Source organism: Cetorhinus maximus, chromosome 31, assembly GCF_964194155.1.
Source record: "Cetorhinus maximus chromosome 31, sCetMax3.hap1.1, whole genome shotgun sequence".
NCBI lineage: Eukaryota > Metazoa > Chordata > Chondrichthyes > Lamniformes > Cetorhinidae > Cetorhinus > Cetorhinus maximus.
The window spans coordinates 9,788,379-9,811,998 of NC_135909.1; the positions used below are offsets into that span (position 1 = coordinate 9,788,379).

Genomic DNA, 23,620 nt, shown 5'->3' on the forward strand with positions numbered 1-23,620 from the left:
TACACTGCTTCTCATCATTGGACAAACGTCTCATCACAGCGACCAATTATTTTATGGCCTCCAATGTAAATATATCCTTCCTTAGATATGGAGACAAAAAACAGTGCCAAATCCTGCATGTGTGGTCTCAGCAAAGCCGTATGGAAGTGTAGTAAGTCTTCCTTACTGTTGTACTCCAATCCCCTTGTCATAAAGTCTAACATGCTAGCTGCCTTCCACATTGATTTCTGGATGCTATCTTCCCATGATCCATATACAAGTTCACTCAAATCTCTCTGAACATCAGGATTTACAATTTCACCTGGAGAACAACAGACTGTCAGACACAAAAATAATACAATGCTCACAGGCAGTAATGGAGACTGACAGGTTGAGAGTGTTTTTCATATTGACAGTGTCACAGATTGGCAGATACAAAATGTATGAAATATTATCAAAGAGTGCCAAGGACTAACAGTCGGAAAATGACTGCCAGACTCACAAAGATCACGTTTCAGAGTGAAACAAATTCAATGACATGCTGACATAGGCCAGGAGAGACGAGAAACTGATGTACAGAATTAATGTAATCCTGACACAGGACTGGCGAGTGATAATTAAATAACCAATCACACACTCAGGTAAAGCACCAGAGATGGACAAACCCAGTAAAGCCAGAGGGATAAACCCAGTAACTACAGAGCAGTTAGTCTAATGCTGGTGGTGGGGAAAGGTTTAGAGTCAATAATCCAGGAGAAAATTCATTGTCACTTGGTGGAACATGGGTTGATAAATGACAGCCAGCACAGATTGGTTAACAGAAAATCATGACTGAAATACATAATGAAGTTATTTGATGAAGTTTCAGACAACATTGACCAGGGGAGTGAATTTGATGATGTGTGTCCAGACTTGCAAAAGGGTTTGCAAAAATCCCACATCATAGATTTGTTAGTAAAATTCAAGCAGATGGGAAACAGGGGCAGTGGCAGCATGGTTACAGAATTGAATAAGGGGAAGAAAGGATAAAGTGGTGGTGAGTGGTGTGTTTTTCAGGGTGGAGGGATACATACACAACTGATTCTCTGTCACGTCAGGCGGCTGTTCTATTCCCATTCCCAGAGCTCTTTTACATTTTAATAACTTCCAGACTATATCCAAGTTTGCTGATGACACTAGGTTAGGTGACATGGTTAGAAGTGGAGGTGGGAGCAGCAAGTTTCAAAGCATCACTGACAGATTCAGTGAGTGAAAAAAACCGTGGCCGATGGTGGTCAACATGAGATCATCCTTCTTGGAGCAAAGGTCAGAGAATTTCCTAAACAGTCAGAAACGTGGGACTGTGGAGGAGCCGAGAGTGAGGGTGAGAGCTGAGTGAGGCTGGAGGGTGGATAAAGAGCAGCGGCAGAGCAGCCCGAGAGCAGCAGTGAGAGAGAGAAGGAGGGAAGAGTGACGGGGGGGTGGAATAAAGAGCTGTGAGGGAGGGGTTGGAGCAAACCGGCCATGGTTAAAATAAATAGTCAGAGCATGATAAATAGGAGCTGGAAAATTAAACATTACAATCAGGGTAAGTATAACAGTAAGTGTAAGTATAATAAGAGTATTAGTGCAGAGCAGGTCGGCATTTAATAAAATTAATAATTTAAACAAGGTACTAATTAGATTCTAAAAGAGGGAATAGAGGTTTATTTTCAGTCATGGGTGGGCAGCTGTGACCTGTTGTTTTCAGTTCCTGCCCCATGTGGGAACCTCAGGACACTTCATGTGTCTTGAGGGCCACATGTGCAGAAAGTGTCTCCAGCTGCTTGAGCTCGAGCTCAGGATTTCCGAGCTTGAGGGGCAGCTGGAGTCACTGTGGAGAATCAGGGAGGATGAGAGTTTCCTGGATCGTACGTTCCAGGAGGTGAACACTCCAAACGGAAAGAGAGGGTTCAGGATAGTAGATGGGTGGCCATCGAAAGAGTAGGAAGAGGCAGAAAGAGCAGGAGTCTTCAGGTATGTGCCACTGTCAAACCGGTATTCAGCATTGGAGACTGCTGGGAATGGTGACACCCTGAAGGAGTGCAGTCCAGACCATGGCATCAATGGGCAAGAAACTGCACAGGAGGGAACAGCAAAGAGTAGAAACGCAGTCATTATTGGAGATTTCATAGTCAGGGGGACAGACAGGCATTTCTGTCACCGTCATTGAGAGTCCCACATGATGTGTAGTCTCCTTGGTGCCAGGGTAAAGGACATCACGGGGAGGGTACAGAATATTCTGCAGGTGGAAGGGAGTGAGCCAGAGGTTGTGGTACACGTCAGTATCAATGGCACAGGGAGGACAGGTATTGAGGTCCCTCAGTCAGAATTCCAGCAGCTAAGGAGGTAGTTAAAAAGTAGGACCTCAAAGGGAGTAATCTCTGGATTACTGCCAGTGCCACGTGCTAGTGAGAGTAGAAATGTGAAGATAGGGAACATCAATATGTGGCTTGAGGCTGGTGCAGGAGGGAGTGATTCAGGTTCTTGGGACATTGGGACAAGTTCTGGGGCAGGAAACACCTAATCAAAAGGAACAGGTTGCACCTTAACAAGACTGGGACCAATGTCTTCATGGATAGGCTCACTCGAGTGGTTGGGGAGGGTTTGAATTAAATTGGCAGGGGGGGTGGGCATCAGTATATCGAAGTAGAAAAGAAAAATAACTAGAGAAGGAAATAGGACCATATAAAATAGGAGTAGATGAAGAAGGATTCTAAGAGAAATACAAGGACAGGTTTAGAATGCATGTCTGTAATCGCACAAAGTGTGGTGAATAATGTCGCTGAGCTAGAAGCACAAAGAGCCATGTGGGAAAATGATGTAGAGACAATGACAAAAACATGGTTTAAAAATGGTGAGGACTGATGCTTAATATTCACTGATACAAACTGTTCAGAAAATATAGAGAAGGGAAAAAAGGAAGTGGGTTAGCGGGACTGATTAAGGGAATCACTGTAATATTGGGAAGAGACAATGTCCTTGACCGGAAATGGGCAGAATTCATTTGTTAGAGCTGAGAAATAATCAGGGAATGATCAGACTCATGGGGATATTAAATCGGTCTCCAAATAGTGAGAGAGAGATAGAGGAGCAAATCTGCAGGGAAATCACAGAGGTGTCTAAGAACATAGGAAGATATGAATTAGGAGCAGGAGGAGGCCACTCGGCCCCACGAGCCTGCTCCACTATTCAATGAGATTATGGCTGATCTGACTGTAACCTCAACTCCACATTCGTGCCTGCCCGTGATAAGACTTCACCTCCCCCCCACACCCTTGCCTATCGAGAACCTATCAACCTCTGCCTTAAAAATATTCGATGACTCTGCTTCCAGCACCATTGAGGACGAGAGTCCAAAAGACTCAAGACCCTGTCAGAGAAAAAAAATTCTCATCTGTCTTAAATGGGCAACCCCTTATTTTTAAACAGCGACAAGAGCTGTAGAGTGGTGATATCCAGGGGTCTCTGAAATGTGTTCAATAGACCTTCCTCGACCAGAATGTTCTCAGTCCAGTTAGGAAGGAGGCATTGCTGGATCTGGTACTGGGGAATGAGGTGGGCCAAGGTTGGCCAAGTGAACCAAGTGTCTGTGGGTGAACCCTTGGGTAAGAGTGATCATCGTATCATAAGCTTGAGGTGAGCAAGGAGCAATCAAAAGTAGAACTTCTAAATTGGAAAAGGACTAACTTCAATGTGAGGAGAGGGGGTTTAGCCAAAGTAAAATGGAACCAAAGACTGACAGGGACACCTGTAACAGAGCAATGAGTGATCTTTCAGGAGGAGATGTTTCAAGTACAGACTAGGTACATTCCAATGAGGGGGGAAAGGGAGGGTAACCTAAGCCAGAGCTCCTTTGATGAAGAAGAAAATAGTAAATATAATGAAACAATGAAAAGACTGTATGATGCATGTCAGGTGAATTCTTCAAGCGAGAACCTGGTAACTTTTATTGTACAAGAGTGTGGAATTAACTCTCTACCTGTCTATCTCTGTTATTGTATGTGAATCGAGAATTAACTAATTTCAAGTATCTGTCAATCTGTACATGAGTGCACAATTACCTCTCTATCCGTCAGTCTCTGTTACTGCATTTCTGGGTGGAATTACTTCTCTGTCCATCTTGTTAGTGTATGTGAGGGGGAATTAATTCTGTCTCTGTTATTCTTTATGACTGTTTCTGAGTGGGGCAGTAATTCCCTGTTTCTCTCTATTATTGCATGTGAGAGTGGAATTAACTGTCAGTCTTTGTTACTGTATATGAGGGCAGCATTATCTCTTTCTCAGTCTCTATTGCCGTAATTGAATATGGAATTAACTCTCTCTCAGTTTCTGTGACTGTACATGAGTGCACAACTAACTCTACATTAGTCTCCGTTACTTTATGTGTGTGTGGAATTATTTCTCTATCTGTTGGTCTCTGTTACTGTATGACAGCCTGGAATTAACTCTCAATCGTTTTGTCTCCATTACTGTGTGTCAATGTGGCACAAACATTGTCAATCTGTTACTGTGTGTGAGTGCAGAATTAATACTCTATCAATCAATGTTACACTACGTGTGTGTCGAAATCACTCTCTGTCAATCTATAATAATGTGTGTGTAATTAACTCTCTGTCTGTCAGTCTCTGTTACTCTATGGCAGTGAGTCAATTTCAGGGTAGCAAACTGTAACCAGTAGAGCGTCACAAGGATCAGTGCTGGGTTCTCAGCTATTTACAATCTATATTAATGACATAGATGAGTGGGGAGAGCATCACCAAATTTTCAGACAATACATAAATAGGTGGGAAAGCAGATTGTGAGGGGGACACAAAGTGTCTGCAAGAGGATATAGAAAGGTTAAATCAGTGGGCAAACATTTGGCAGATGAAATACAAAGTGGGAAAATTTGATGGGAAGAATAGAAAAACAACACATTATTCAAATGATATATATATTAATGGCCTAGATTGTGGTGTGCAAGGCATGATTTCAAAATTTGCAGATGATACGAAGATTGGAAACATTGTCAACTGTGATTGGGATAGTCTTGAACTTCAAAAGGACATAGGCATGTTGGTGGATTGGCCAGGCAAGTGGCAGCTGAAGTTCAATGCAGAGAAGTGCCAGGTGATTCATTTTGGTAGGAAAAATATAGTGAGACAGTATTAAATAAAGGGAGACCCTCTAAAGGAGGTGCAGGAACAGAGGGACTGCATTGTATATGTACATATGTCATTGAAGATGGCCGGGCATGTTGAGGGAGCAGGTAATAAAGCATATAGTAACTTAGGCTTTATTAATAGGGGCACTGAGTACAAGATTCTGTGATTCTGTGAAGAGTAAGGAGGTCATGTTGAACTTTTATAAGTCTCTTTTTAGGCTTCATCTGGAGTACTGTGTGCGGTTCTGGGTGTCATACTTAAGGGAGGATGTTAAGGCATTGCAGAGAGTACACAGAAGATTCACAAGAATGATTCCAAGATAAAGAACTGTCGCCATGGGGATAGATTGGAGAGGTTGGGGCTGTTTTCCCTGGAGAAAAGGTGGCTTAAAGGAGACTTGAGGGATGCATTCAAGATCCTGAGGGGAATGGACAGAGTAAATAAATGACAAATTGTTCCCACTCAATAGAACATCAAGAACCAGAAGGCACAGACTCAAAATAATTGGCAAAAGGAGTAAATGTGATGTGAGATAGACTCAAAGTTTCATTTAAAATTTAATTTTTTTTTCACCCAGAAGGTGGTTGGAGTCTGGATCAAACTTCCTCAAAGGGTGGTGGAGGCAGGTTTGCTTGAGATATTCAAAAGGGAATTGAATTGCTACCTGAAAGGAAAGAACGTGCAAGGTTATGGGGACAAGGGAGGAGAATGGTACTAGGTAGAATGCTCTTTCAGAGAGCCAATGCAGACTTGATAAGCCGAATGGCCTCCTTCGATGCAGTGATACTGTGGAGAGAGACTGCAGAATGTTGCAGTACAGAGGGATCAAGATCTCCTTGTACATGAATCACAAGAAGTTAATGTGCAGCTGCAGCGAGTAATTAGGAAGGCAAATGGAATGTTGGCCTTTATTCCCGGAGGGGGGGGGGGGGGGAGTATAAAAGTAGGAAAGTCTTGCTACAACTACACAGCATTGGTGAGACTACACCGAGAGTACTGTGTTATGTTGGAGTCTCCTTATTTAAAGGGGGATATAATTGCATAGGGGGCAATTCACAGAGGTGCTAGACTGACTCCTGAGATGAAGGAGTTGTCTCCTGAGGAATGTTTAAGCAGGTTGGGCTGATCCACATAGGAGATTCGAAGAATGAGAGGTGATCTCATTGAAACAAATAAGATTCTGAGGGGGTTTGACCGGGTAGATGTTGAGAGGAATGTTTCCATTTGCGGGGAATATAGAACCAGGGGACACAGTTTAAAAATAAACATCTCCAATTTAAGAAGAAGGGGAGAAGGAATTTCTTCTCTCAGAGCATCCTGAATCTTTGTAATTCTCCACCTCAGAGAGCAGTGGAGGCTGGCTCATTGCATATATTCACGCTGAGTTAGACAGATTTTTCATCGGTAGGAGAGTCAAGGGTTATGGGGCAGGTGGGAAAATGGGTTTGAGGCCACAATCAGATCAGCCATGGTCTTATTGAATGGCGAAGCTGGCCCGATGGGCTGAATGGCCTCCTCCTGCTTCTCTTTCTTATATTTTTAATTTGTCAGTGTGGAATTGAATCTCTGTCTGTTAGTCTCTTTTACTGTATTTCAGTGTGGAATTAATTCAGTCTGATCTGCATGTAAGTGTGGAATTGATTCTCTGTCCATCACTCACTGAATGCGAGTGTGTAATTTAAATCTCTGTCAGTCTCTTTTACGGTTATGAGAGTGGAACTAACTCTCGAACACTGTCCTGCTGAGTTTTTCCAGGTAATTCTGTTTTTGTTTTGGATTTCCAGCATCCGCAGGAGTTTTTTGTTTTTATCTCGAACACTGTATATGAGTGCGGAATTCACTCTTTGTCACCCTCGTGCTGTATGAAAATATGGAATTAACTCCTTATGTCAGTCTCTGTTACTGTATGTGAGTGTGGAATTAACTCTCTATCAGTCAGTCTCTGTTAATGTGAGTGTGAATTCACAGAATCACAGAATTGTTACGCTATAGAGGGAGGCCATTTGGCCCATCGTGTCTGCATCGGCTCTCTGAGCATTTTAACGTAGTGCCAATCTCCTGCCTTTTCCCCATAACCCTGCACATTGTTTCTATTCAAATAATCGTCCAATGCCCTCTTGAATGACTCAGTTGAACCTGCCTCCACCACACTTCCAGGCAGTGCATTCCAAAACCTAACTACTCGTTGTGTGAAAAAGTTTTTTCTCACTTCGCATTTGCTTCTTTTCCAAAACACTTTAAAACCATGTCCTCTGGTTCTCGATCCGTTTACAAGTGGGAAGTTTCTCTCTATCTACTCTATCCACACACCTCATGATTTTGAAAACTTCTATCAAATCTCCTCTTAGCTTTCACCTCTCCAAGGAAAACAGTCCCAACTTCTCCAATCTTTCCTCATAACTGAAGTGCCTGATACCTGGAATCATTCTCATAAACCTCTTCTGCACTCTCTCCAACACATTCAGATCCTTCCTATTGTGTTAAGCTTAACTTTCAATCTCTGTCGCATATGCAAGCGCAGATTTAGCTTTCCATCCAATCATGTTGGTTACTGTACGTGAGTGTGAAATTAACTCTGTATGATAATCTGTTACTGTAGGTAAATATAGAATTAACTCTGTCAGTTTCTGTCACTGTATCAGAACGTGGAATTCATTCTGTATCTGTCAGTCTCGGTTACTGTATCAGGCCATGGAAATAACTCCTTTTCAGGCTCTGCAACTTCAAGAAAGTTAATTCCACACTCATCATCTGCCAATGTGTTACTGTATATGAGTGAGATATTAACTCTCAGTCTCTGTTATGTGAGTGAAGAATTAAATCTCTATCATTAAGTCTCTGCTATTGACTGTGGGTGTGGAATTCATACCTTACATGTCAACCTCTTTGCTGTACAGGAATGCAGAATTAATTCAGTACCTGTCAGTATCAATTATGCTGTGAGTGTGGTATTCACTCTCTGCTAGTCTCAGTTACTGTGAGTAAGTGTGAAATTAAATTTCTGACAGTCTTGGTTGCTGTACGTGATTGTAGAATTGTCTTCCTGTCAATGTCTGTTACTGGATCTGAGTGTGAAATTAACTCTCTGTTAGAGTCTGTTACTGTATGTGAGTTTGAATAAAAAGTCTAATAATTTGCATTACTGAATGTATGTGGAATTAATTTTCTGTCTGTCTCTGTTACTGCGAGTGTGGCAGAGCAAACAGGAAGACTTTTTATCCCATTTGTGGAAAGGTAGAGGGACAACGGGCACAGATTTAAGCTAAGTGGCAAAATAAGCAATGGCAACATGAGGAAAAACCTTGTCATGCATTGACCGGATAGGAGAAGTGCCTGAAAATGTAGTAGAGGCAGGTTGAATCAAGGAATTCAAGAGAGAATTGGATCATTATCCAAAAAGGAAAAATGTGCAGGGCTATGTGGAAAAGGCGGTGAAGTGGAAGAGGTGATTTGTTCCTTCAGAAGGCTAGCATAGACATCAAGGGCAGAATGGCCTCCGTCATTGCTGTAATCATTCTATGATTCTTTGAATTAACTCTCCGTCAATCTCTCTTACAGTATATGAATATGGGTGGAATTAACACCGTCTGTCACTCTCTGCTGTTACATAAAAATTTGAAATATACTTCCTGTCAGTCTCTGTTACTGTACAGGAAACAGTAAATGACCTGATATCAGAAATGCTTGGGCCCTACTGTTCTCAAAATTGCTCGCGGTTAAACCCACCACCTTATCCTCTCTCTACTCTCCAGTTCTAAATCAGCCAAAAGAACATACCTTCAAAGTAAGCGACGAACGGCTTCCACGTCCAACATCCATTCTGATTCAAAAGTGTTCTTCATTTGTCAGTTTGAGTTTCTGACTTTGGTTTTGTGAGCAACACCTGCAATAGTTCACTGACAACATCATGTGTATAGTGGCAATCTGGAATAAAGAGAGAAAATGCTGGAAATACACCACACATCAGACAGCATCTGTGGAGAAAGTAAAGTTCATATTTCGGATTACTGACAATCAACCTGCAATAAAACACTTACTAACATCTGCCCATGGTGACTGCAGTTCCCACAATTCCCTGCATCCCAGAAACGGCTCTATCAAATGCACTGTCTTCCCCGGCATTGAGAGTGTGCATGCTCCCCAGGGCCGGCCCCGGGTCATTCTGAGGTCGAACTTATCGGCCCATTTCACCAATATGCTTATGACCTCTTGAAGTTTAATACTATCCTCCTCACAGTTCACAATACCTCCAAGTTTCATGTCATCTGCAAATTTTGAAATGGTGCCCCATACACCAAGCAGTGGGTCAACAATATATATCAGGAAGAGCAGGGTCCTCACACCGACCCCTGGGGAACTCCACTATAAACTTTCCTCCAGTCTGAAAAACAACCATTCACCACTACCCTCTGTTTCCTGTCACTCAGCCAATCCCATATCCATGTTGCTCTGTCCCTTTTATTCCATGAGCTGTAACTTTGTTGACAAGTCTGTTGTGTGAGACTTTATCAAATGCCTTTTGGAAATCCATGTAAACCACATGAACAGCATCACCCTCCCCAACCCTCTCTGTTACCGCATCAAAGACTCGGTGCAAACGGGAGATGAAACCGGGAAGCGGCGTCTGGGATGGTGCACATCGGCTTCATGGTGCCGTTGCCCGGGTTCCTCGCCGCACGTCATCGGACCCGGAGCCTCTGATTCGGACTTTGAGAATCGGGCTCCTGAGGCTGCACTCGACCACGCTCAGCTTCCGGGAGATGTACCGCGCATGCTCGGCGCAGAAAGGATTTCCGGTGGACATAGGTGCGCCTGCGCAGTGCGGCCCTTCCGCTCGAGATAGGCCGTTTTATATCCCCCAGAGCATTCTGGGAAGTGTTTACCGCCATTTCATTCTAAACAGCGAAACGGGAGGAAACGTTTGTGTTAATCGTTTCTGTGCAAGCTCTATAGAAGCAAATCAGTGCCACTCCCCTTCCCCTTTACAATAGCCTTAAAATATTTTCCCTTCGGTATTTACTCGTTTCACTTTTGAAAGTTTATTTTGATTCGGCTTTCACCACCAATTACGGCAGAGGGTTTAAGACCGCAACAACTCTCTGCCTTACAAAGAAATGACAAGGGATGATCCATTAAATGTGAAAGATGGTGGGGAGGATGGTGAGGACAAGGGAAGCCTATCGGTGTACGGGGAGCGAGGGAAGTGATGAGAGCCGAGTTCGCGAAATGGAACAGAAGTTCTTGAGGGCCCTGTCAATCACAGAGAGGAGAGATAACCAGTTGAGAAAAAAAGAAGGTAAATTAGCAGTGTTGGTATGGAATATTACCTGTCCTCACCTAAATACTCATTCCAGCTGAAACAGTGATTTATGTGTACTTTCTTCAATTTAGCACCCCGTATTCACTGCTCACAATGGTGGTCTGATCTATGTTAGGCAGTTTCAGTGTTTGCTTTGATAAACATCTGCTCTGTCAGCAAGTACGACTCTGAGTTTCCAATCTCCTGTGATTTTAATTTTCCATCTTGTCCTCACGCTGACCTTTCTGTCCTGGACATCCTGCAGTGTTCTAATGAATCTCAATGTAAGCTTGAGGAACCGTGTCTCATCTTTAAATTGAGCACTTTACAACCATCCAGACTCAACACTGAGTACAACAATTTGAGAATGTAATCTCAATCCCCATTATGTATCTTTTCAATTGGATATTTTGGTTGAATTCACATTTTTCTCTTGTTTTTGCTTTTGAATGGCAGACGTTCATCATCCCATCATTCACATCTCCTTCAGACACATCTTTGGATTTGTTACTTGCCCATTTACCTTAACCTTGCACCAAAAACTCTTTTGTCATTTAACCTCTCCTGCCCTCCACCCTGATTTGGAAACCACAAGAGAAAAATGTTAGATTTAGTAATAAGTAACGAGAGATAATTAATTCATATTCTGGCAGTATATGAGCATCTAGCAATGAGTGACCACAATATGTTAGAGGCAGAGAAAGGTCACAGAAATGTTACAATTTTCACCTTAAGTAAGGTCGGTAAGGGCCGAATGAGCAGGAAGCTGAACACATTAAATTCCGAACAGCTACTAGCAGGATAAAGGAAACAATCAGAGGCTCTCAAAGGTCCAAGGAAGGAAACTTCACTATCCCAGTTTTAAACCAGTAATTAAGCAGGAACGCTGATATCTACCCAAATATTGATTAACTGCCTTTGACATGATGCTGTCTTCATTATGATGATCCTCTCTTCCTCGATGGTACATGTCGCAGTTTAGGAAGCTGTTGTCCAAATTAGAATGGTGAATTACTGCTGCTTGTCATATAGGTCGGACAGACTGCATGCAATGAATATCAATTTCACTATATATTCCCATCTCAGGAATTTCCTATTCAGGTAATGATGGGGTGAGAGTGAACGAGAGAAGAACATTCAGACTGTGCCAGCTCTTTGCGAGAAATGGGCTGGTCTCAGCTGATGTGCGTTTGCAATTTCAGCTAGTATCCTTGTGTGAATGAAAGCAATTTGAGATATTTGTTGCAGACTGAAGTGTTTACAGGAAGCGAGATGCCAATGCTAATACCTACAAATGAGATAAGTTTGTGGGTAGCAGCAAAATGTTTATTTTAGTGAGTATATAAATAGCAGAGGATGGTTTCGATCCATCGACCTCTGGGTTATGGGCCCAGCACGCTTCCGCTGCGCCACTCTGCTGCACATTGTCACTAGTTGATGAATGTTAGTTTTGTGTATTAGGGAACTAAATAGTCACTTGCTTTGTGCTTTTGAGCAAGAGAAGATGTGTTGGGTGGATCATCTTGGCTGCACAATTCCACTGCGTAACACCAGAAACAGACAGAAAAACACACACAGAAAGGCAGCAAGAGACTGTCAGGATACACAAGATAACAGAGAAAGACGCCGAGAAAATTAGCAAGACACTGAGGTGGAGAAACTAATCATTTCTGTAAACTGTTCCCAGCTACACAGAGATGTCCCCTGTTTGTAACAATGACTCTTATTGTGTAACTGTGCATCGTGTAATGTAATTGTGCATCCTGTTGTGTAACTGTGCACCCTGTTGTGTAACTGTGCACTCTGTTTTGTGCATGTGCACCCTGTTGTATAAAAGTGCTCTCTATTGTGTAACTGTGCTCTTTGTTGCGGGACTCTGTTCTCTGTTGTTCAACTGTGCTCTCTGTTGTTTCACTGTTCCCTCTGTTGTTTAACTGTGCTCGATGTTGTTTAACTGTACCCTCTGTTGTCTAACTTTGCCTTCTGTTGTATAACTGTGCTCTCTGTTGTGTAACTGTGCTCTCGTTGTGTAACTGCTCTCATATAACTGTGCTCTCTGTTGTGTTACTCTGCCCTCTATTGTGTAACTGTGTCCTATGTTGTTTCACTGCGCTCTCTGTTGTGTAATTGTGTTATCTGTCGTGTAAATATGCTCTCTGCTGTGTTACTGTGCTTTCTGTTGTGTAGCTGTGCCATGTGTTTAATTGAGCCCCCTGTCGTCGAACTGAGCCCTTTGTTGTTTAACTGTGCTCTCTGTTGTGGAACTGTGCCCTCTGATGTGTAACTGTATTCACGAAAATGTAATTGTGTACTCTGTTGTATAACTGTGCCCTTTGTTGTCTAACTCGGTTCCCTGTTGTGTAACAATGCTCTCCGTTGTGTAACAATGCTCTCTATTATGTAAATGTGCTCTCTGTTGTGTGACTGTGCCCTCTGTTGTGTGACTGTGCTCTCTATTGTGTAACTGTGCTTTCTGCTGTTGAGAGATCTTCACCGTTGTGTAACCCGCTTCCCTGTCGTGCAAACGTTTTCCCAGCTGCATTAAAATGTTCTCTGTTGTTTCAAAGTGCTCCCTGTTCTGCAAAGATGGTCTCTGTTGCTCAGTGAGGGTGTTTTCTATTGCACAATTATTTTCTTTCAGGGGCCTTAATTTTCCCTGTCATGTTAATGTGTTCCATCTTGTGTTCAGATGTTCCCTCTTCTTGAGTGAAAATCTGGTTAATTCGCAACTGGACTACAATCGTCAATTCTCAGTTGTGTCTGTTACCTTCTAGTGATGAATGTGATTGTGTGATACATCCCGAGAACTCTGTTTTTGGACTTGAGCGAGATTTGTTCTGTATGTGTCCATCACAGATAGTGTTTGTGAGTGTAGGATTCATTCTGCATCTCAGTCTCTGGAACAATTTGTGAGAGCAGGGTTCCTTCTTTATGGGTCAATGCCTGGTACTATATGTGAGGATGAGGGTCTGTATCAGGCAGTGGTACAGAATGTGAATGTGGGAATCAATCTGTGTCTATCAGACCCCATTACTGACAGGGGAAGTGGGATTAATTCTGTATCTGAATGTCTCTGTTATTCTTACTATTATTCAGACATTCGGGTTAGAGGATGATTTGCTTCCACTCTCTCTCTCTCTCTCTCTCTCTGAACAGAGTCAGTGTCTGATTGCACGACAGTGCTGCAGCACCCAGCTACTGCAGAGCAAGGACTTGGAACATTTTACAACAATTTCCTGCCATCCAGAAACAATTCACTGCTCCATGAATGGGACTGAGTGACAGAGCAGGGAGTTCTGTACAGTTCGAATTACTACCCACACTCGGGATCCACTTTTGTTTTTATTTGTTCACGGGCTGTAGGAGTCGCTGACAAGACCAGAATATGTTGCCTTGCTCTAATTACCCTTCAGATCAGGCCCTGCTTCAGTTGCTGCTTTTAATTTTCTGTTTTTTCGTAATGACAATTAATTGAAACAAATGCGTTGGTCTATTTTGTATTTGCAACCTCACCTCTCTTTGAATTATTATAAATACCTTTTTCTTCCTACAGGCAAAAGTTTGATAGCAGCTGAATCAAAATAGTGATTCGGTGACAAAAGGAGAAGTGCAGCCAGCTCCTTCTCACACAGTAAGTACAGTATCACTCACAGAGAGCAGAGACACCAGTTCCACAAGCACCAACAACACAGTAAGATAAGAGCAAAATAGTGCAGATGCTGGAAATCTGAAAGAAAAATAGAAAATGCTGGAAAAACTCAGCAGGTCTAACCGCATCTATGGAGAGAAAGACAGAGTTAACGTTTAAGAGTCATACAGACATGAAAGGTAAACTCTGTCTTTCTCTCCACAGATGCTGTTCGACCTCCTGAGTTTTCCAGAATGTTCCGTTTTTGTTAGCACTATGGTAGACTGGCAGTGAGCCCAAGTCTCAGGAATGTATATTCGTTCAAACAGAGCAGGAGAGTGCGTGAACCAGATGGGTTTTTTATCAACATGACTTTCAAGGTTTTTTTGAATTATATGTCACTAGTAGCTGTGGTGGGATTTGATCCCTCGCCTCCATAACATTATCCTGAGGGGGCCCTGATGTTTCTTGACACGATAGGTGTGGAGAGGATGGTTCCTCTTGGAGGAGAATCTAGAACTCGTGGTCACTGTTTAAAAATAAAGGGTCGTCCATTTAAGACAGAGATGAGGAGATTTTTTTCTCGCTGAGGGTCTTGAGTCTTTGGAACTCTCTTCCTCAAAAGAGGGTGGAAGTGGATTCTCTGAATACTTTTAAAGCAGGGGTAGACTCATGAAAGCAAGTGGGTGAGAGGTTATCGAGGGTAGACAGGAATGTGGAGTTGAGGTTACAATCAGATCAACCATGACCTTATTGAATGGTGGAGCAAACTCGAGGAGCCGAGTGGCCTATTCCTGCTCTTTGTTCCTTCTGTTCTTATGTTCATTAACCTGGAACTCTAGATTCCCGCTACGCCACCATCTCCACTATTAAAACTGCCACCGAAACCAAACTGCCGCTGTTTAAAAAGTGCCCGTCCTATTTCTCATCTGGTGCCTGCAATAGCTGCTCCTTGTCTGACTCCCCACGTCCCGACTGTCCGGCTCTGTTCAAACTCTTCACTGTCCAATATCAACAAACCTGGGGAGTGGGAACTCAACCAAGAATATTCACTGCTGCTTTGTGGGGAGAAAGCAGCAATTATTTTCAATAACAGCTTCTTGCCATTTTGTCTCCCTCCTCCCAGGAGGCTGCTGTTTGTTCCATTCCCCCAGGACTGAGGTCACTCCATTGGCGGCTCTTCCTGTCCCAGGTGGAGCTGGGGGAGAGCAGCGCCCATGCGCTCTTCCGCTCCCACCCATTGAGCTCTGGTGGGTCAGAATGACGCAGAATTCTACAACATTCCGTGAAACAATTTTGTTTTGAAACGTTCTCCAATTCATTTATATCCGAGATCAGCAAAAGATGTGGAGCTCCTGAGAAAGGGAACGATGAAATAAGAATTTCTGCTTGAGATCTTTCTGTGCAGCCTGTTTGCTGTTCAGGGGCCCGTCATCACAAAGCAATCCTGCAGAATCACTGGAGGAAGCCGGTAGTCGTGGTGTTTGCTAGGACCGTGCAGGAGTTAATATCTGTCATGAACTCTCCCAGATTCATTCAATCCGAGTGAAACACTCACTGAGAGTGATACCCAATGGCCCTGAGCTGCAGGGAGTACAAAAAGGAACCGAGGGTTAAACATGGGCCACTGTTTCTCACTCACTGACACTGTCATAGAGACAGAGAGACATAGAGTCATGGAGACATTGCTGCTCAGAAGGAGGCCATACGGCCCATCCAGTCTGACTGTCTGTAGAATAATCCAGTCAGGCCCATTCTCCTGCTCCATTCCTGCAACTTTATTTCCCAATTTCCATTTGTAATCACCATCTCCGTTTCCACAATGCCCAGAGGGATCAAGATCCAGGTCATTACCTAGAATGTAACAAATTTCTTGCACACATCCCCCCTGTACATCTTGTCTTATATTTTAAATCCGTGCTGCCTATTCCTTCTGCTCTCACCTAATGGGAACAGCTTTCCTTTGTCTACCTGATCTAAACCTGTTATAATCCTGTACACCTCTCTCAGACCTCCCGTCAATCTCGGTTGCTTCAAGGAGAGCAGCTCCGGATTCCGCAAACAAACCTTGCAGCTATCATCCCTCATGCCTAGAACTATTCTAGGAAATCTCCTTTACACTCTCTCAAAGACTCTCACATCCTTCCAAAAACGTGGTGACCAGACATGTAGGCAATACTCTAGTTGCAGCCTAACCAGAGCTTTATAAATGTTAAATATAACGTTCCTGCTTCTATGCTCAGTACCTCTGTTGTTGAAACCAAAGATCCCATTTGCTTTCTGAAATACACCCTCAAAATCTCCTGTCACCTTCAAAGATATAAAGATTCTTGGTCCCTCTGACCTTGCACAATTTTTAGAACTGGACCATTGTGTTCATACTGCCTCATTTCTGTTAAAATACAGCATTATTCCTGTGTGTGGGATTAATGATGTGTCTGTGCTACAATATCATTAAGATCTGAGACTGCAGCTTCTGCCTCTTCATGAGAATCTTTCTGGATAACACCAGAATTTACAAGGATTTCTGCAACTGATGCATTGTCTGTGTCTCACCGCCCTCACTCACTCTGTCTCTGTCTATCCCTCCACCCCCTCTCTCTTGAACTCCACATGAAGGTGCGATACTGTTGTTTAGTGACTGAGTGCACACAGTCTATCTTCAAATCACAGAATCACAGAATCACAGTGCAGAAGAAGCCCTTTGGCCCATCGAGTCTGCACCGACACGTGAGAAACACCTGACCTACCTACCTAATCCCATTTACCAGCACTTGGCCCATAGCCTTGTATGTTATGACGTGCCAAGTGCTCACCCAGGTACTTTTTAACGGAAGTGAGGCAACCCGCCTCCACCACCCTCCCAGGCAGTGCATTGCAGACCATCACCACACTCTGGGTAAAAATGTTTTTCCTCACATCCCCCCTAAACCTCCTGCCCCTCACCTTGTACTTATGCCCCCTTGTGACTGACCCTTCCTCAAAGGGGAAAAGCTGCTCCCTGTCTATGCCCCTCATAATCTTGTACACCTTGATCAGGTCGCCCTGCAGTCTTCTCTGCTCCAACGAAAACAACCCAAGTCTATCCTACCTCCCTTCATAACTTAAAAGTTTCATCCCAGGCACCATCATGGTGAATCTCCTCTGCACCCCCTCCAGTGTAATCACATCGTTCCTATAATGTGGCGACAAGAAATGCATAGTGGCCTCACCAAGGTTCTATGCAACTCCAACATGACCTCCCTACTTTTGTAATCTATGCCTCGATTGATAAAGGCAAGTGACCCATATGCCTTTTTCACCAACCCACTAACATGCCCCTCCGCCTTCAGAGATCTATGGACACACACGCCAAGGGCACTTTGTTCCTCAGAACTTCCTAGTGCCATGCTACTCATTGAATATTTTGTTGTAAAATTACTCCATCCAAAGTTTATCACCTCACACTTTTCAGGTTTAAATTCCAACTGCCACTTATCTGCCCATTTGACCATCCCATCTATATCTTCCTGTAGCCCAAGACACTCAACCTCACTGTTAACCACCCGGCCAATCTTTGTGTCATCCGCAAACTTAATAATCCTACCCCCCACATAGTCATCTATGTCGTTTATATAAATGACAAACAATAGGGGACAGAGCACAGATCGTTGTGGTACGCCACTGGACACTGGCTTCCAGTCACTAAAGCATTCTTCTGTCATCACCCTCTGCCTCCTTCAACTAAGCCAATTTTGAATCCACCTTATCAAGTTACCCTGTTTCCCATGTGCCTTTGCCTTCTTTATAAGTCACCCATGTGGGACCTTGTCAAAGGCTTTGCTGAAATCCATATGAACTACATCAACTGCACTACCCTCATCTACACACCTGGTCACCTCCTCAAATAATTCAATCAAATTTGTTAGGCATGACCTCCCTCTGACAAAGCCATGCTGACTATCGCTGATCAAAACTTGCCTCTGCAAGTGGAGGCAGATACTCTCCTTCAGAAATTTCTCCAATAGTTTCCCTACCACTGACGCGATACTCACTGGCCTGTTGTTCCCTGGTGTATCTCTACAACCCTTCTTAAATAGCAGAACCGCATTAGCTGTTCTCCAGTCCTCTGGCACCTTCCCCGTGGCCAGAGAGGAATTAAAATTTGGGTCCGAGCCCTGTGATCTCCTCCCTTGCCACCCTCAGCAGTCTGGGACACAAATCATCCGAACCTGGAGATTGATCCACTTTTGAACCTGCCAACACCACCAATACCTTGTCAATCGCTATATCAATTTGGTTAAGTACCTCGCAGTCTTTCTTCCCGAGTTCGATACATTCATCCTCATTCTCTTGGGTGAAGACGGACGTGAAGTATACATTCAAAACTCTAGTGATGTCCTCTGGCTCCACCCATGTAATGCCCACTTGATCCCATATACTATTTCCCTGGTTATCCTCTTCCCATTGAAATACTTATTGAATATCTTGGGATTTTCCCTTCTTTTACCAGCCAGAGCTCTCTCATATCCCCTCTTTGCTCTCCTAATTGCTTTCTTAAGGTCCACACTGCACTGTCTGTACTCCACTAATGCCTCTGCTGATTTGCATCCCTTGTACCTGCTAAAAGCCTCTATTTTCTATCTCATCTTAACCTGAATATCTCTGGTCATCTATGGTTCTCTGGGTTTGTTACTACTTCCTATCACCCTAAAGGGAACATATTGAACCTGTACCCTCCCCGTTTCCTTTATGAACACCCCCCACTGTTCCTCTGCAGATTTTCCCACAAGTGACTGTTCCCAGTCTATCTTGGCCAGATCTTGCCTTATTTTACTAAAATCCACTCTCCCCCAATCCAAAACATTTTTTTGCAACTTTTCGATTTCTTTGTCCATAACAAACTTAAACTGTACCATGTTGTGGTCGCTATCACTAAAATGCTCGCCCACCACTACCTCAGCCACCTGTCCAGCTTCATTCCCCAGAATTAGGTCCAGCAATGCACCGTCCCTTATTGGACCCACTACATATTGACCTAAAACGTTCTCTTGTACACATTTCAAGAAATGCACTCCATCCAAGTCCTTAACACTCTGTCTATCCCAATTAATGTTGGGAAAGTTGAAATCACCTAATATAATCACCCTATTGTCATTGTTTTTACCCACCTCCAAAAATTGTGCACATATTTGCTCCTCAATTTCCCGCTGACTATTTGGGGGTCTATAATAAACACCTAATAATGTGGTTGCCCCTTTTTTATTCCTAAACTCTACCCACAAAGTTTTATTCGATGCCCCCTCCAATGATCAAAAGTAAATTTTCCTGTGAACAAGAGAATAATTTAAACCAGTTATGGGTTAACACAGGCACAGCTGTGATTGGCTGCAACCTCCTGAATCTGGGGAACAGACACTGTGAGCAGCTCCGGTCTCAGAAGGTTTAACAGTTACTGAGCTGGGAAACAACAACTAGTTCCAAATAATCCACAGCACAGGCCGAGAGGAGAGGAAAGCCTGTCCTGGGAGCTGTAAATCTGAGACACAGTTTGTCCTGTCAACGTGTAGATATGAACAAAAATAAAAATACCTGGAAAAACTCAGCAGGTCTGGCAGCATCTGCAGAGATGAACACAGTTAACGTTTCGAGTCCGTATGACTCTTCAACTAAGAACTAAGTAAAAACAGAAAAGAGGTGAAATATAAGCTGGTTTAAGGGAGAGGGGATGTGGGACAGGTAGAGCTGGATAGAGGGCCATTGATAGGTGGAGATAGCCAAAAAATGTCATAGACAAAAGGTCAAAGAGGTGTTGAAGGTGGTGATATTATGTAAGGAATGTGCTAATTAAGGATAGAAAGCAGGACAAGCAAGGTACAGATAGCCCTCGTGCGGGTGGGGTGAAGGGAAGGGATCGAAATAGGTTAAAAGGTAGAGATAAAACAATGGACGGAAATACATTTAAAAATAATGGAAATATGTGGGAAAAGAAAAATCTATATAAATTATTGGGGAATAAAAACAGGGATCGGAAAGGGGTTGGGGATGGAGGAGAGAGTTCATGATCTAAAATTGATGAACTCAATATTCATTCCAGAAGACTGTAAAGTGCCCAATCCGAAGATGAGGTGATATTGCTCCAGTTTGCGTTGAGTTTCACTGGAACAATGCAGCAGGCCAAGGACGGACATGTAGGCATGAGAGCAGGGTGGAGTGTTGAAATGGCAAGCGACAGGGAGGTCTGGCTCATGCTCGCGGACAGACCGAAGGTATTCTGCAAAGTGGTCACCCAGTCTGCGTTTGGTCTCTCCAATGTAGAGGAAACCGCATTGGGAGCAACGAATGCAGTAAACTAAATTGAGGGAAGTGCAAGGGAAATGCTGCTTCATTTGAAAGGAATGTTTGGGCCCTTGGATGGTGAGGAGAGGATAAGTAAAGGCGCACGTGTTGCACCTTCTGCAGTTGCATGGGAAGGCGTCGTGGGAGGGGGTTGATGGAGGAGTGGACCAGGGTGTCCCGGATGGAACGATCCCTGTGGAATGCCACCAGCGGGGGGGTGAATGGAAGATGTGTTTGGTGGTGGCATCATGCTGGAGTTGGCGAAAATGGCGGAGGCTGATCCTTTGAATGCGCAGGCTGGGGGGGTAATAAGTGAGGACAAGTGGGACCCTATCATGGTTCTGGCCGGGAGAGGAAGGTGTGAGGGTGGATGCGCGGGAGATGGGCCGGACACAGTTGAGGGCCCTGTCCACCACCGTGGGTGGAAAACCTTGGTTAAGGAAGAAGGAAGACATGTCAGAGGAACTGTTTTTGAAAGTGGCATCAGAACAGATGCGACGGAGGCGAAGGAACTGAGAGAATGGGATGGAGTCTTTACAGGAAGCGGGGTGTGAGGAGCTGTAGTCGAGGTATCTGTGGGAGTCGATAGGCTTGTGATGAATATTGGTGGACAATCTATCACCAGAAATTGAGACAGAGAGGTTAAGGAAGGGAAGGGAAGTGTCAGAGATGGACCATGTGAAAATGATGGCGGGGTGGAAATTGGAAGCAAAATTAATAAATTTTTCCAAGTCCAGAGGAGAGCATGAAGCAGCAACGAAGGAATCATCGATGTACCATAGAAAAAGTTGTGGGAGGGGACCGGAGTAGGACTGGAACAAGGAATGTTCCACATACCCCATAAAGAGACAGGCATAGCTGGGCCCCACGCGGGAACCCATAGCCAAACCTTTTATTCGGAGGAAGTGAGAGGAGTTTAAGGAGAAATTGTTCAGTGTGAGAACAAGTTCAGCCAGACGGAGGAGAGTAGTGGTGGATGGGGATTGTTCGGGCCACTGTTCGAGGAAGAAGCGGAGAGCTATCAGAACATCCTGGTTGGGGGATGGAGGTGTAGAGGGATTGGGCGTCCATGGTGAAGAGGAGGCGTTTGGGGTCAGGGAACTGGAAATTGTTGATATGATGTAGGGTGTCAGAGGAATCACGGATGTCGGTGGGAAGGGACTGGACAAGGGGAGAGAGAATGGAGTCAAGATAGCAAGAAATGAGTTCCGTGGGGCAGGAACAGGCTGACAGTGACATTGTATCAGCGAGAGTGTGTTGAAGGGGCGGGCGGGTTAGACTAATGTCACTGTGTTTGTGTGTCCGGCCTCAGCGCCAGGTTTCCGAGTCATTCTTGTGTAAAATCACAAGATTTCCCTGCAATTGGATCGCGATGCTCCCCTGCTCAGCCCTGAAGAGAGAATTTAAGGCAAAGTTTTCATTTATTTCAAGATTTCAGTGGAAACACAGAGAAGAAGTCAGCGCTCGGCTGAGAGGGCGCGATCAAAGCAGCAAAGAAACGGGTTTAAATCGAAATTGCTGCATTTAATTCGGATGGAACATTCTCGACAACAAAGATTCGGATTTTGTTAACAGAAGGAAGCGAGTGTGGGAATCTGAAATGTCTAATTTGAAGTGGAATTGGGGAGTTTATGAGGAGAGAGAAACACAGAGAGGCTGAGGAGCCGGGAGCAGACAGCAGGTTGTCTCTGCCCCGTCCGCTCTCTGTGTTTAAGTTGCTCTGAGCCGCCACCACTGGTTTCATTTCTGATCCAGTTCTGACTGTCAGAGAGATTTTCCACACAGTCTCGGATATGACTGATACTGCAGCCGCCGAAACGGCTCCTCCAGCCGCCACCGCTCAAGTCAAACCTCCCAAGAAGAAGAAGGCGGCTTCCCGATCGAAGGCAGCCGGTCCCAAGTTAGGCGAACAGATCCTCAAGATTGTGGCGGGGTGCAGCGATCGCAAGGGGATGTCCCTGGCCGCGATAAAGAAAGCTTTGTCTGGCAGCGGTGTCGATGTGGGGAAGCTCGGCTCCCAGATCAGGCTCAGTATCAGGAGGAAGGTGGAGAGCGGCTCCCTGGTGCAGGTAAAGGGACAGGGCGCCTCCGGCTCCTTCAAAATCCCTAAGAAGGAATCCCAGGGGAAAGTGGGAAAGAAGGAGAAGAAACCAACAGCCAAGAAATCTTTAGTAAAGAAACCAGCGGCCAAGAAGGTGAAAACAAAGAAACCAGCAGCTAAGAAATCTCCAGCCAGGAAAGTAGCAGCCAAGAAATCCCCAGCGAAGAAAGCAACAGTCAAGAAAACAAGCAGCAAGAAGGCGGCAACTCCAAAAAAGGCGGTGAAGAAAGCAGCGCTGAAGAAAAAATCTCCCGTCAAGAAGGTCACGGGCGGAAAGGCTTTAAAAAAAGTGGATAAATCGAAGGCCAAACCCAAAGTGAAAGCAGCAAAGGCTAAGAAAGCAGCGCCAGGAAAGAAGTGAAACCAGCCGAGCAAATTGTAAACCTCTGAACACAAAGGCTCTTCTCAGAGCCGCCCACGTCTCTCAGGAAAGAGCTGATCCCCGAATCAAATGTTCCTCTCCCGGCGCTGGGAGCAGGTTTCACACTGAAATGATTTATATTAAATTGAAAATTCCCGGTATCTCACTGACATGCACTATACCCATCCCCTCCCCCACTCTGCAATAAAACAGAGCGGTGTCCGTGCCCCATTGTAACTGGGGATTTGTTCAGCTGCTCTGTCAGTTTCTGCTCCTTCCCTTTTCACAGATTCAGGGTGTGTGTAAGACAGTTACCCGGGCGGAGAAACCCCGCGTTACAACTCAAAGCCCAACACATGAGTTTGTCTAATTCAGCTGGAGTGAGGTGTCGGTAAACTGCTCAACCCGCCTGGAGGGGAGGTGTGTGGGGATAGAACAGAAGCTGGGAGTGAAGTGGAAATAGGCGGATTTGACAGCATATAGTGTATGTACTTGGGCGGGAATATTACTGAATTTTAATTGTAAAGCTCTTTATTTAAAAGCTGCGGGTTTTTAGAACCGTTTAATTTGAAGCTCCAATCTATAAGCTTTGTGCCGAGCGCTGTGTTAACTTCCATTGTCGATAATTTAAAAACAAAGTCGTTTCTAGCAGGGAGGAGGCGGAGTTGGATTATCATAGACATTCCTCTGTTCTGTCTGTCACTCAGTCTCCTCCCCACCCCGCCTCTCACTCTCTGCCCCTTTCTCAGTCAGGTCGGGGCGGGCTGTA

At 44.4% G+C, this 23,620-nt stretch overlaps 1 protein-coding gene, 1 long non-coding RNA gene and 1 other non-coding gene across 3 annotated transcripts in view; 1 reads left to right on the forward strand and 2 right to left on the reverse strand.

The window, feature by feature from the left end:
• The window catches only part of LOC144670415 (uncharacterized), an 83,866-nt gene extending 74,849 nt beyond the window's left edge, over positions 1–9,017 (reverse strand). The window contains exon 1 of the long non-coding RNA XR_013573870.1: positions 8,922–9,017. This is a non-coding gene — a long non-coding RNA (uncharacterized LOC144670415). The remainder of the gene's footprint in view (positions 1–8,921) is intronic.
• A 2,773-nt stretch (positions 9,018–11,790) lies between these two features.
• Positions 11,791–11,862, reverse strand: trnam-cau (transfer RNA methionine (anticodon CAU)). The gene has a single exon. It is a non-coding gene; the product is annotated as a tRNA-Met (tRNA).
• A 10,320-nt stretch (positions 11,863–22,182) lies between these two features.
• On the forward strand, positions 22,183–22,862 carry LOC144670388 (histone H1-like). The gene has a single exon (XM_078532870.1). It carries the CDS (start codon positions 22,183–22,185, stop codon positions 22,849–22,851), a length of 669 nt encoding a protein of 222 aa, XP_078388996.1. The 3' UTR covers positions 22,852–22,862.
• Positions 22,863–23,620: the final 758 nt, after the last annotated feature.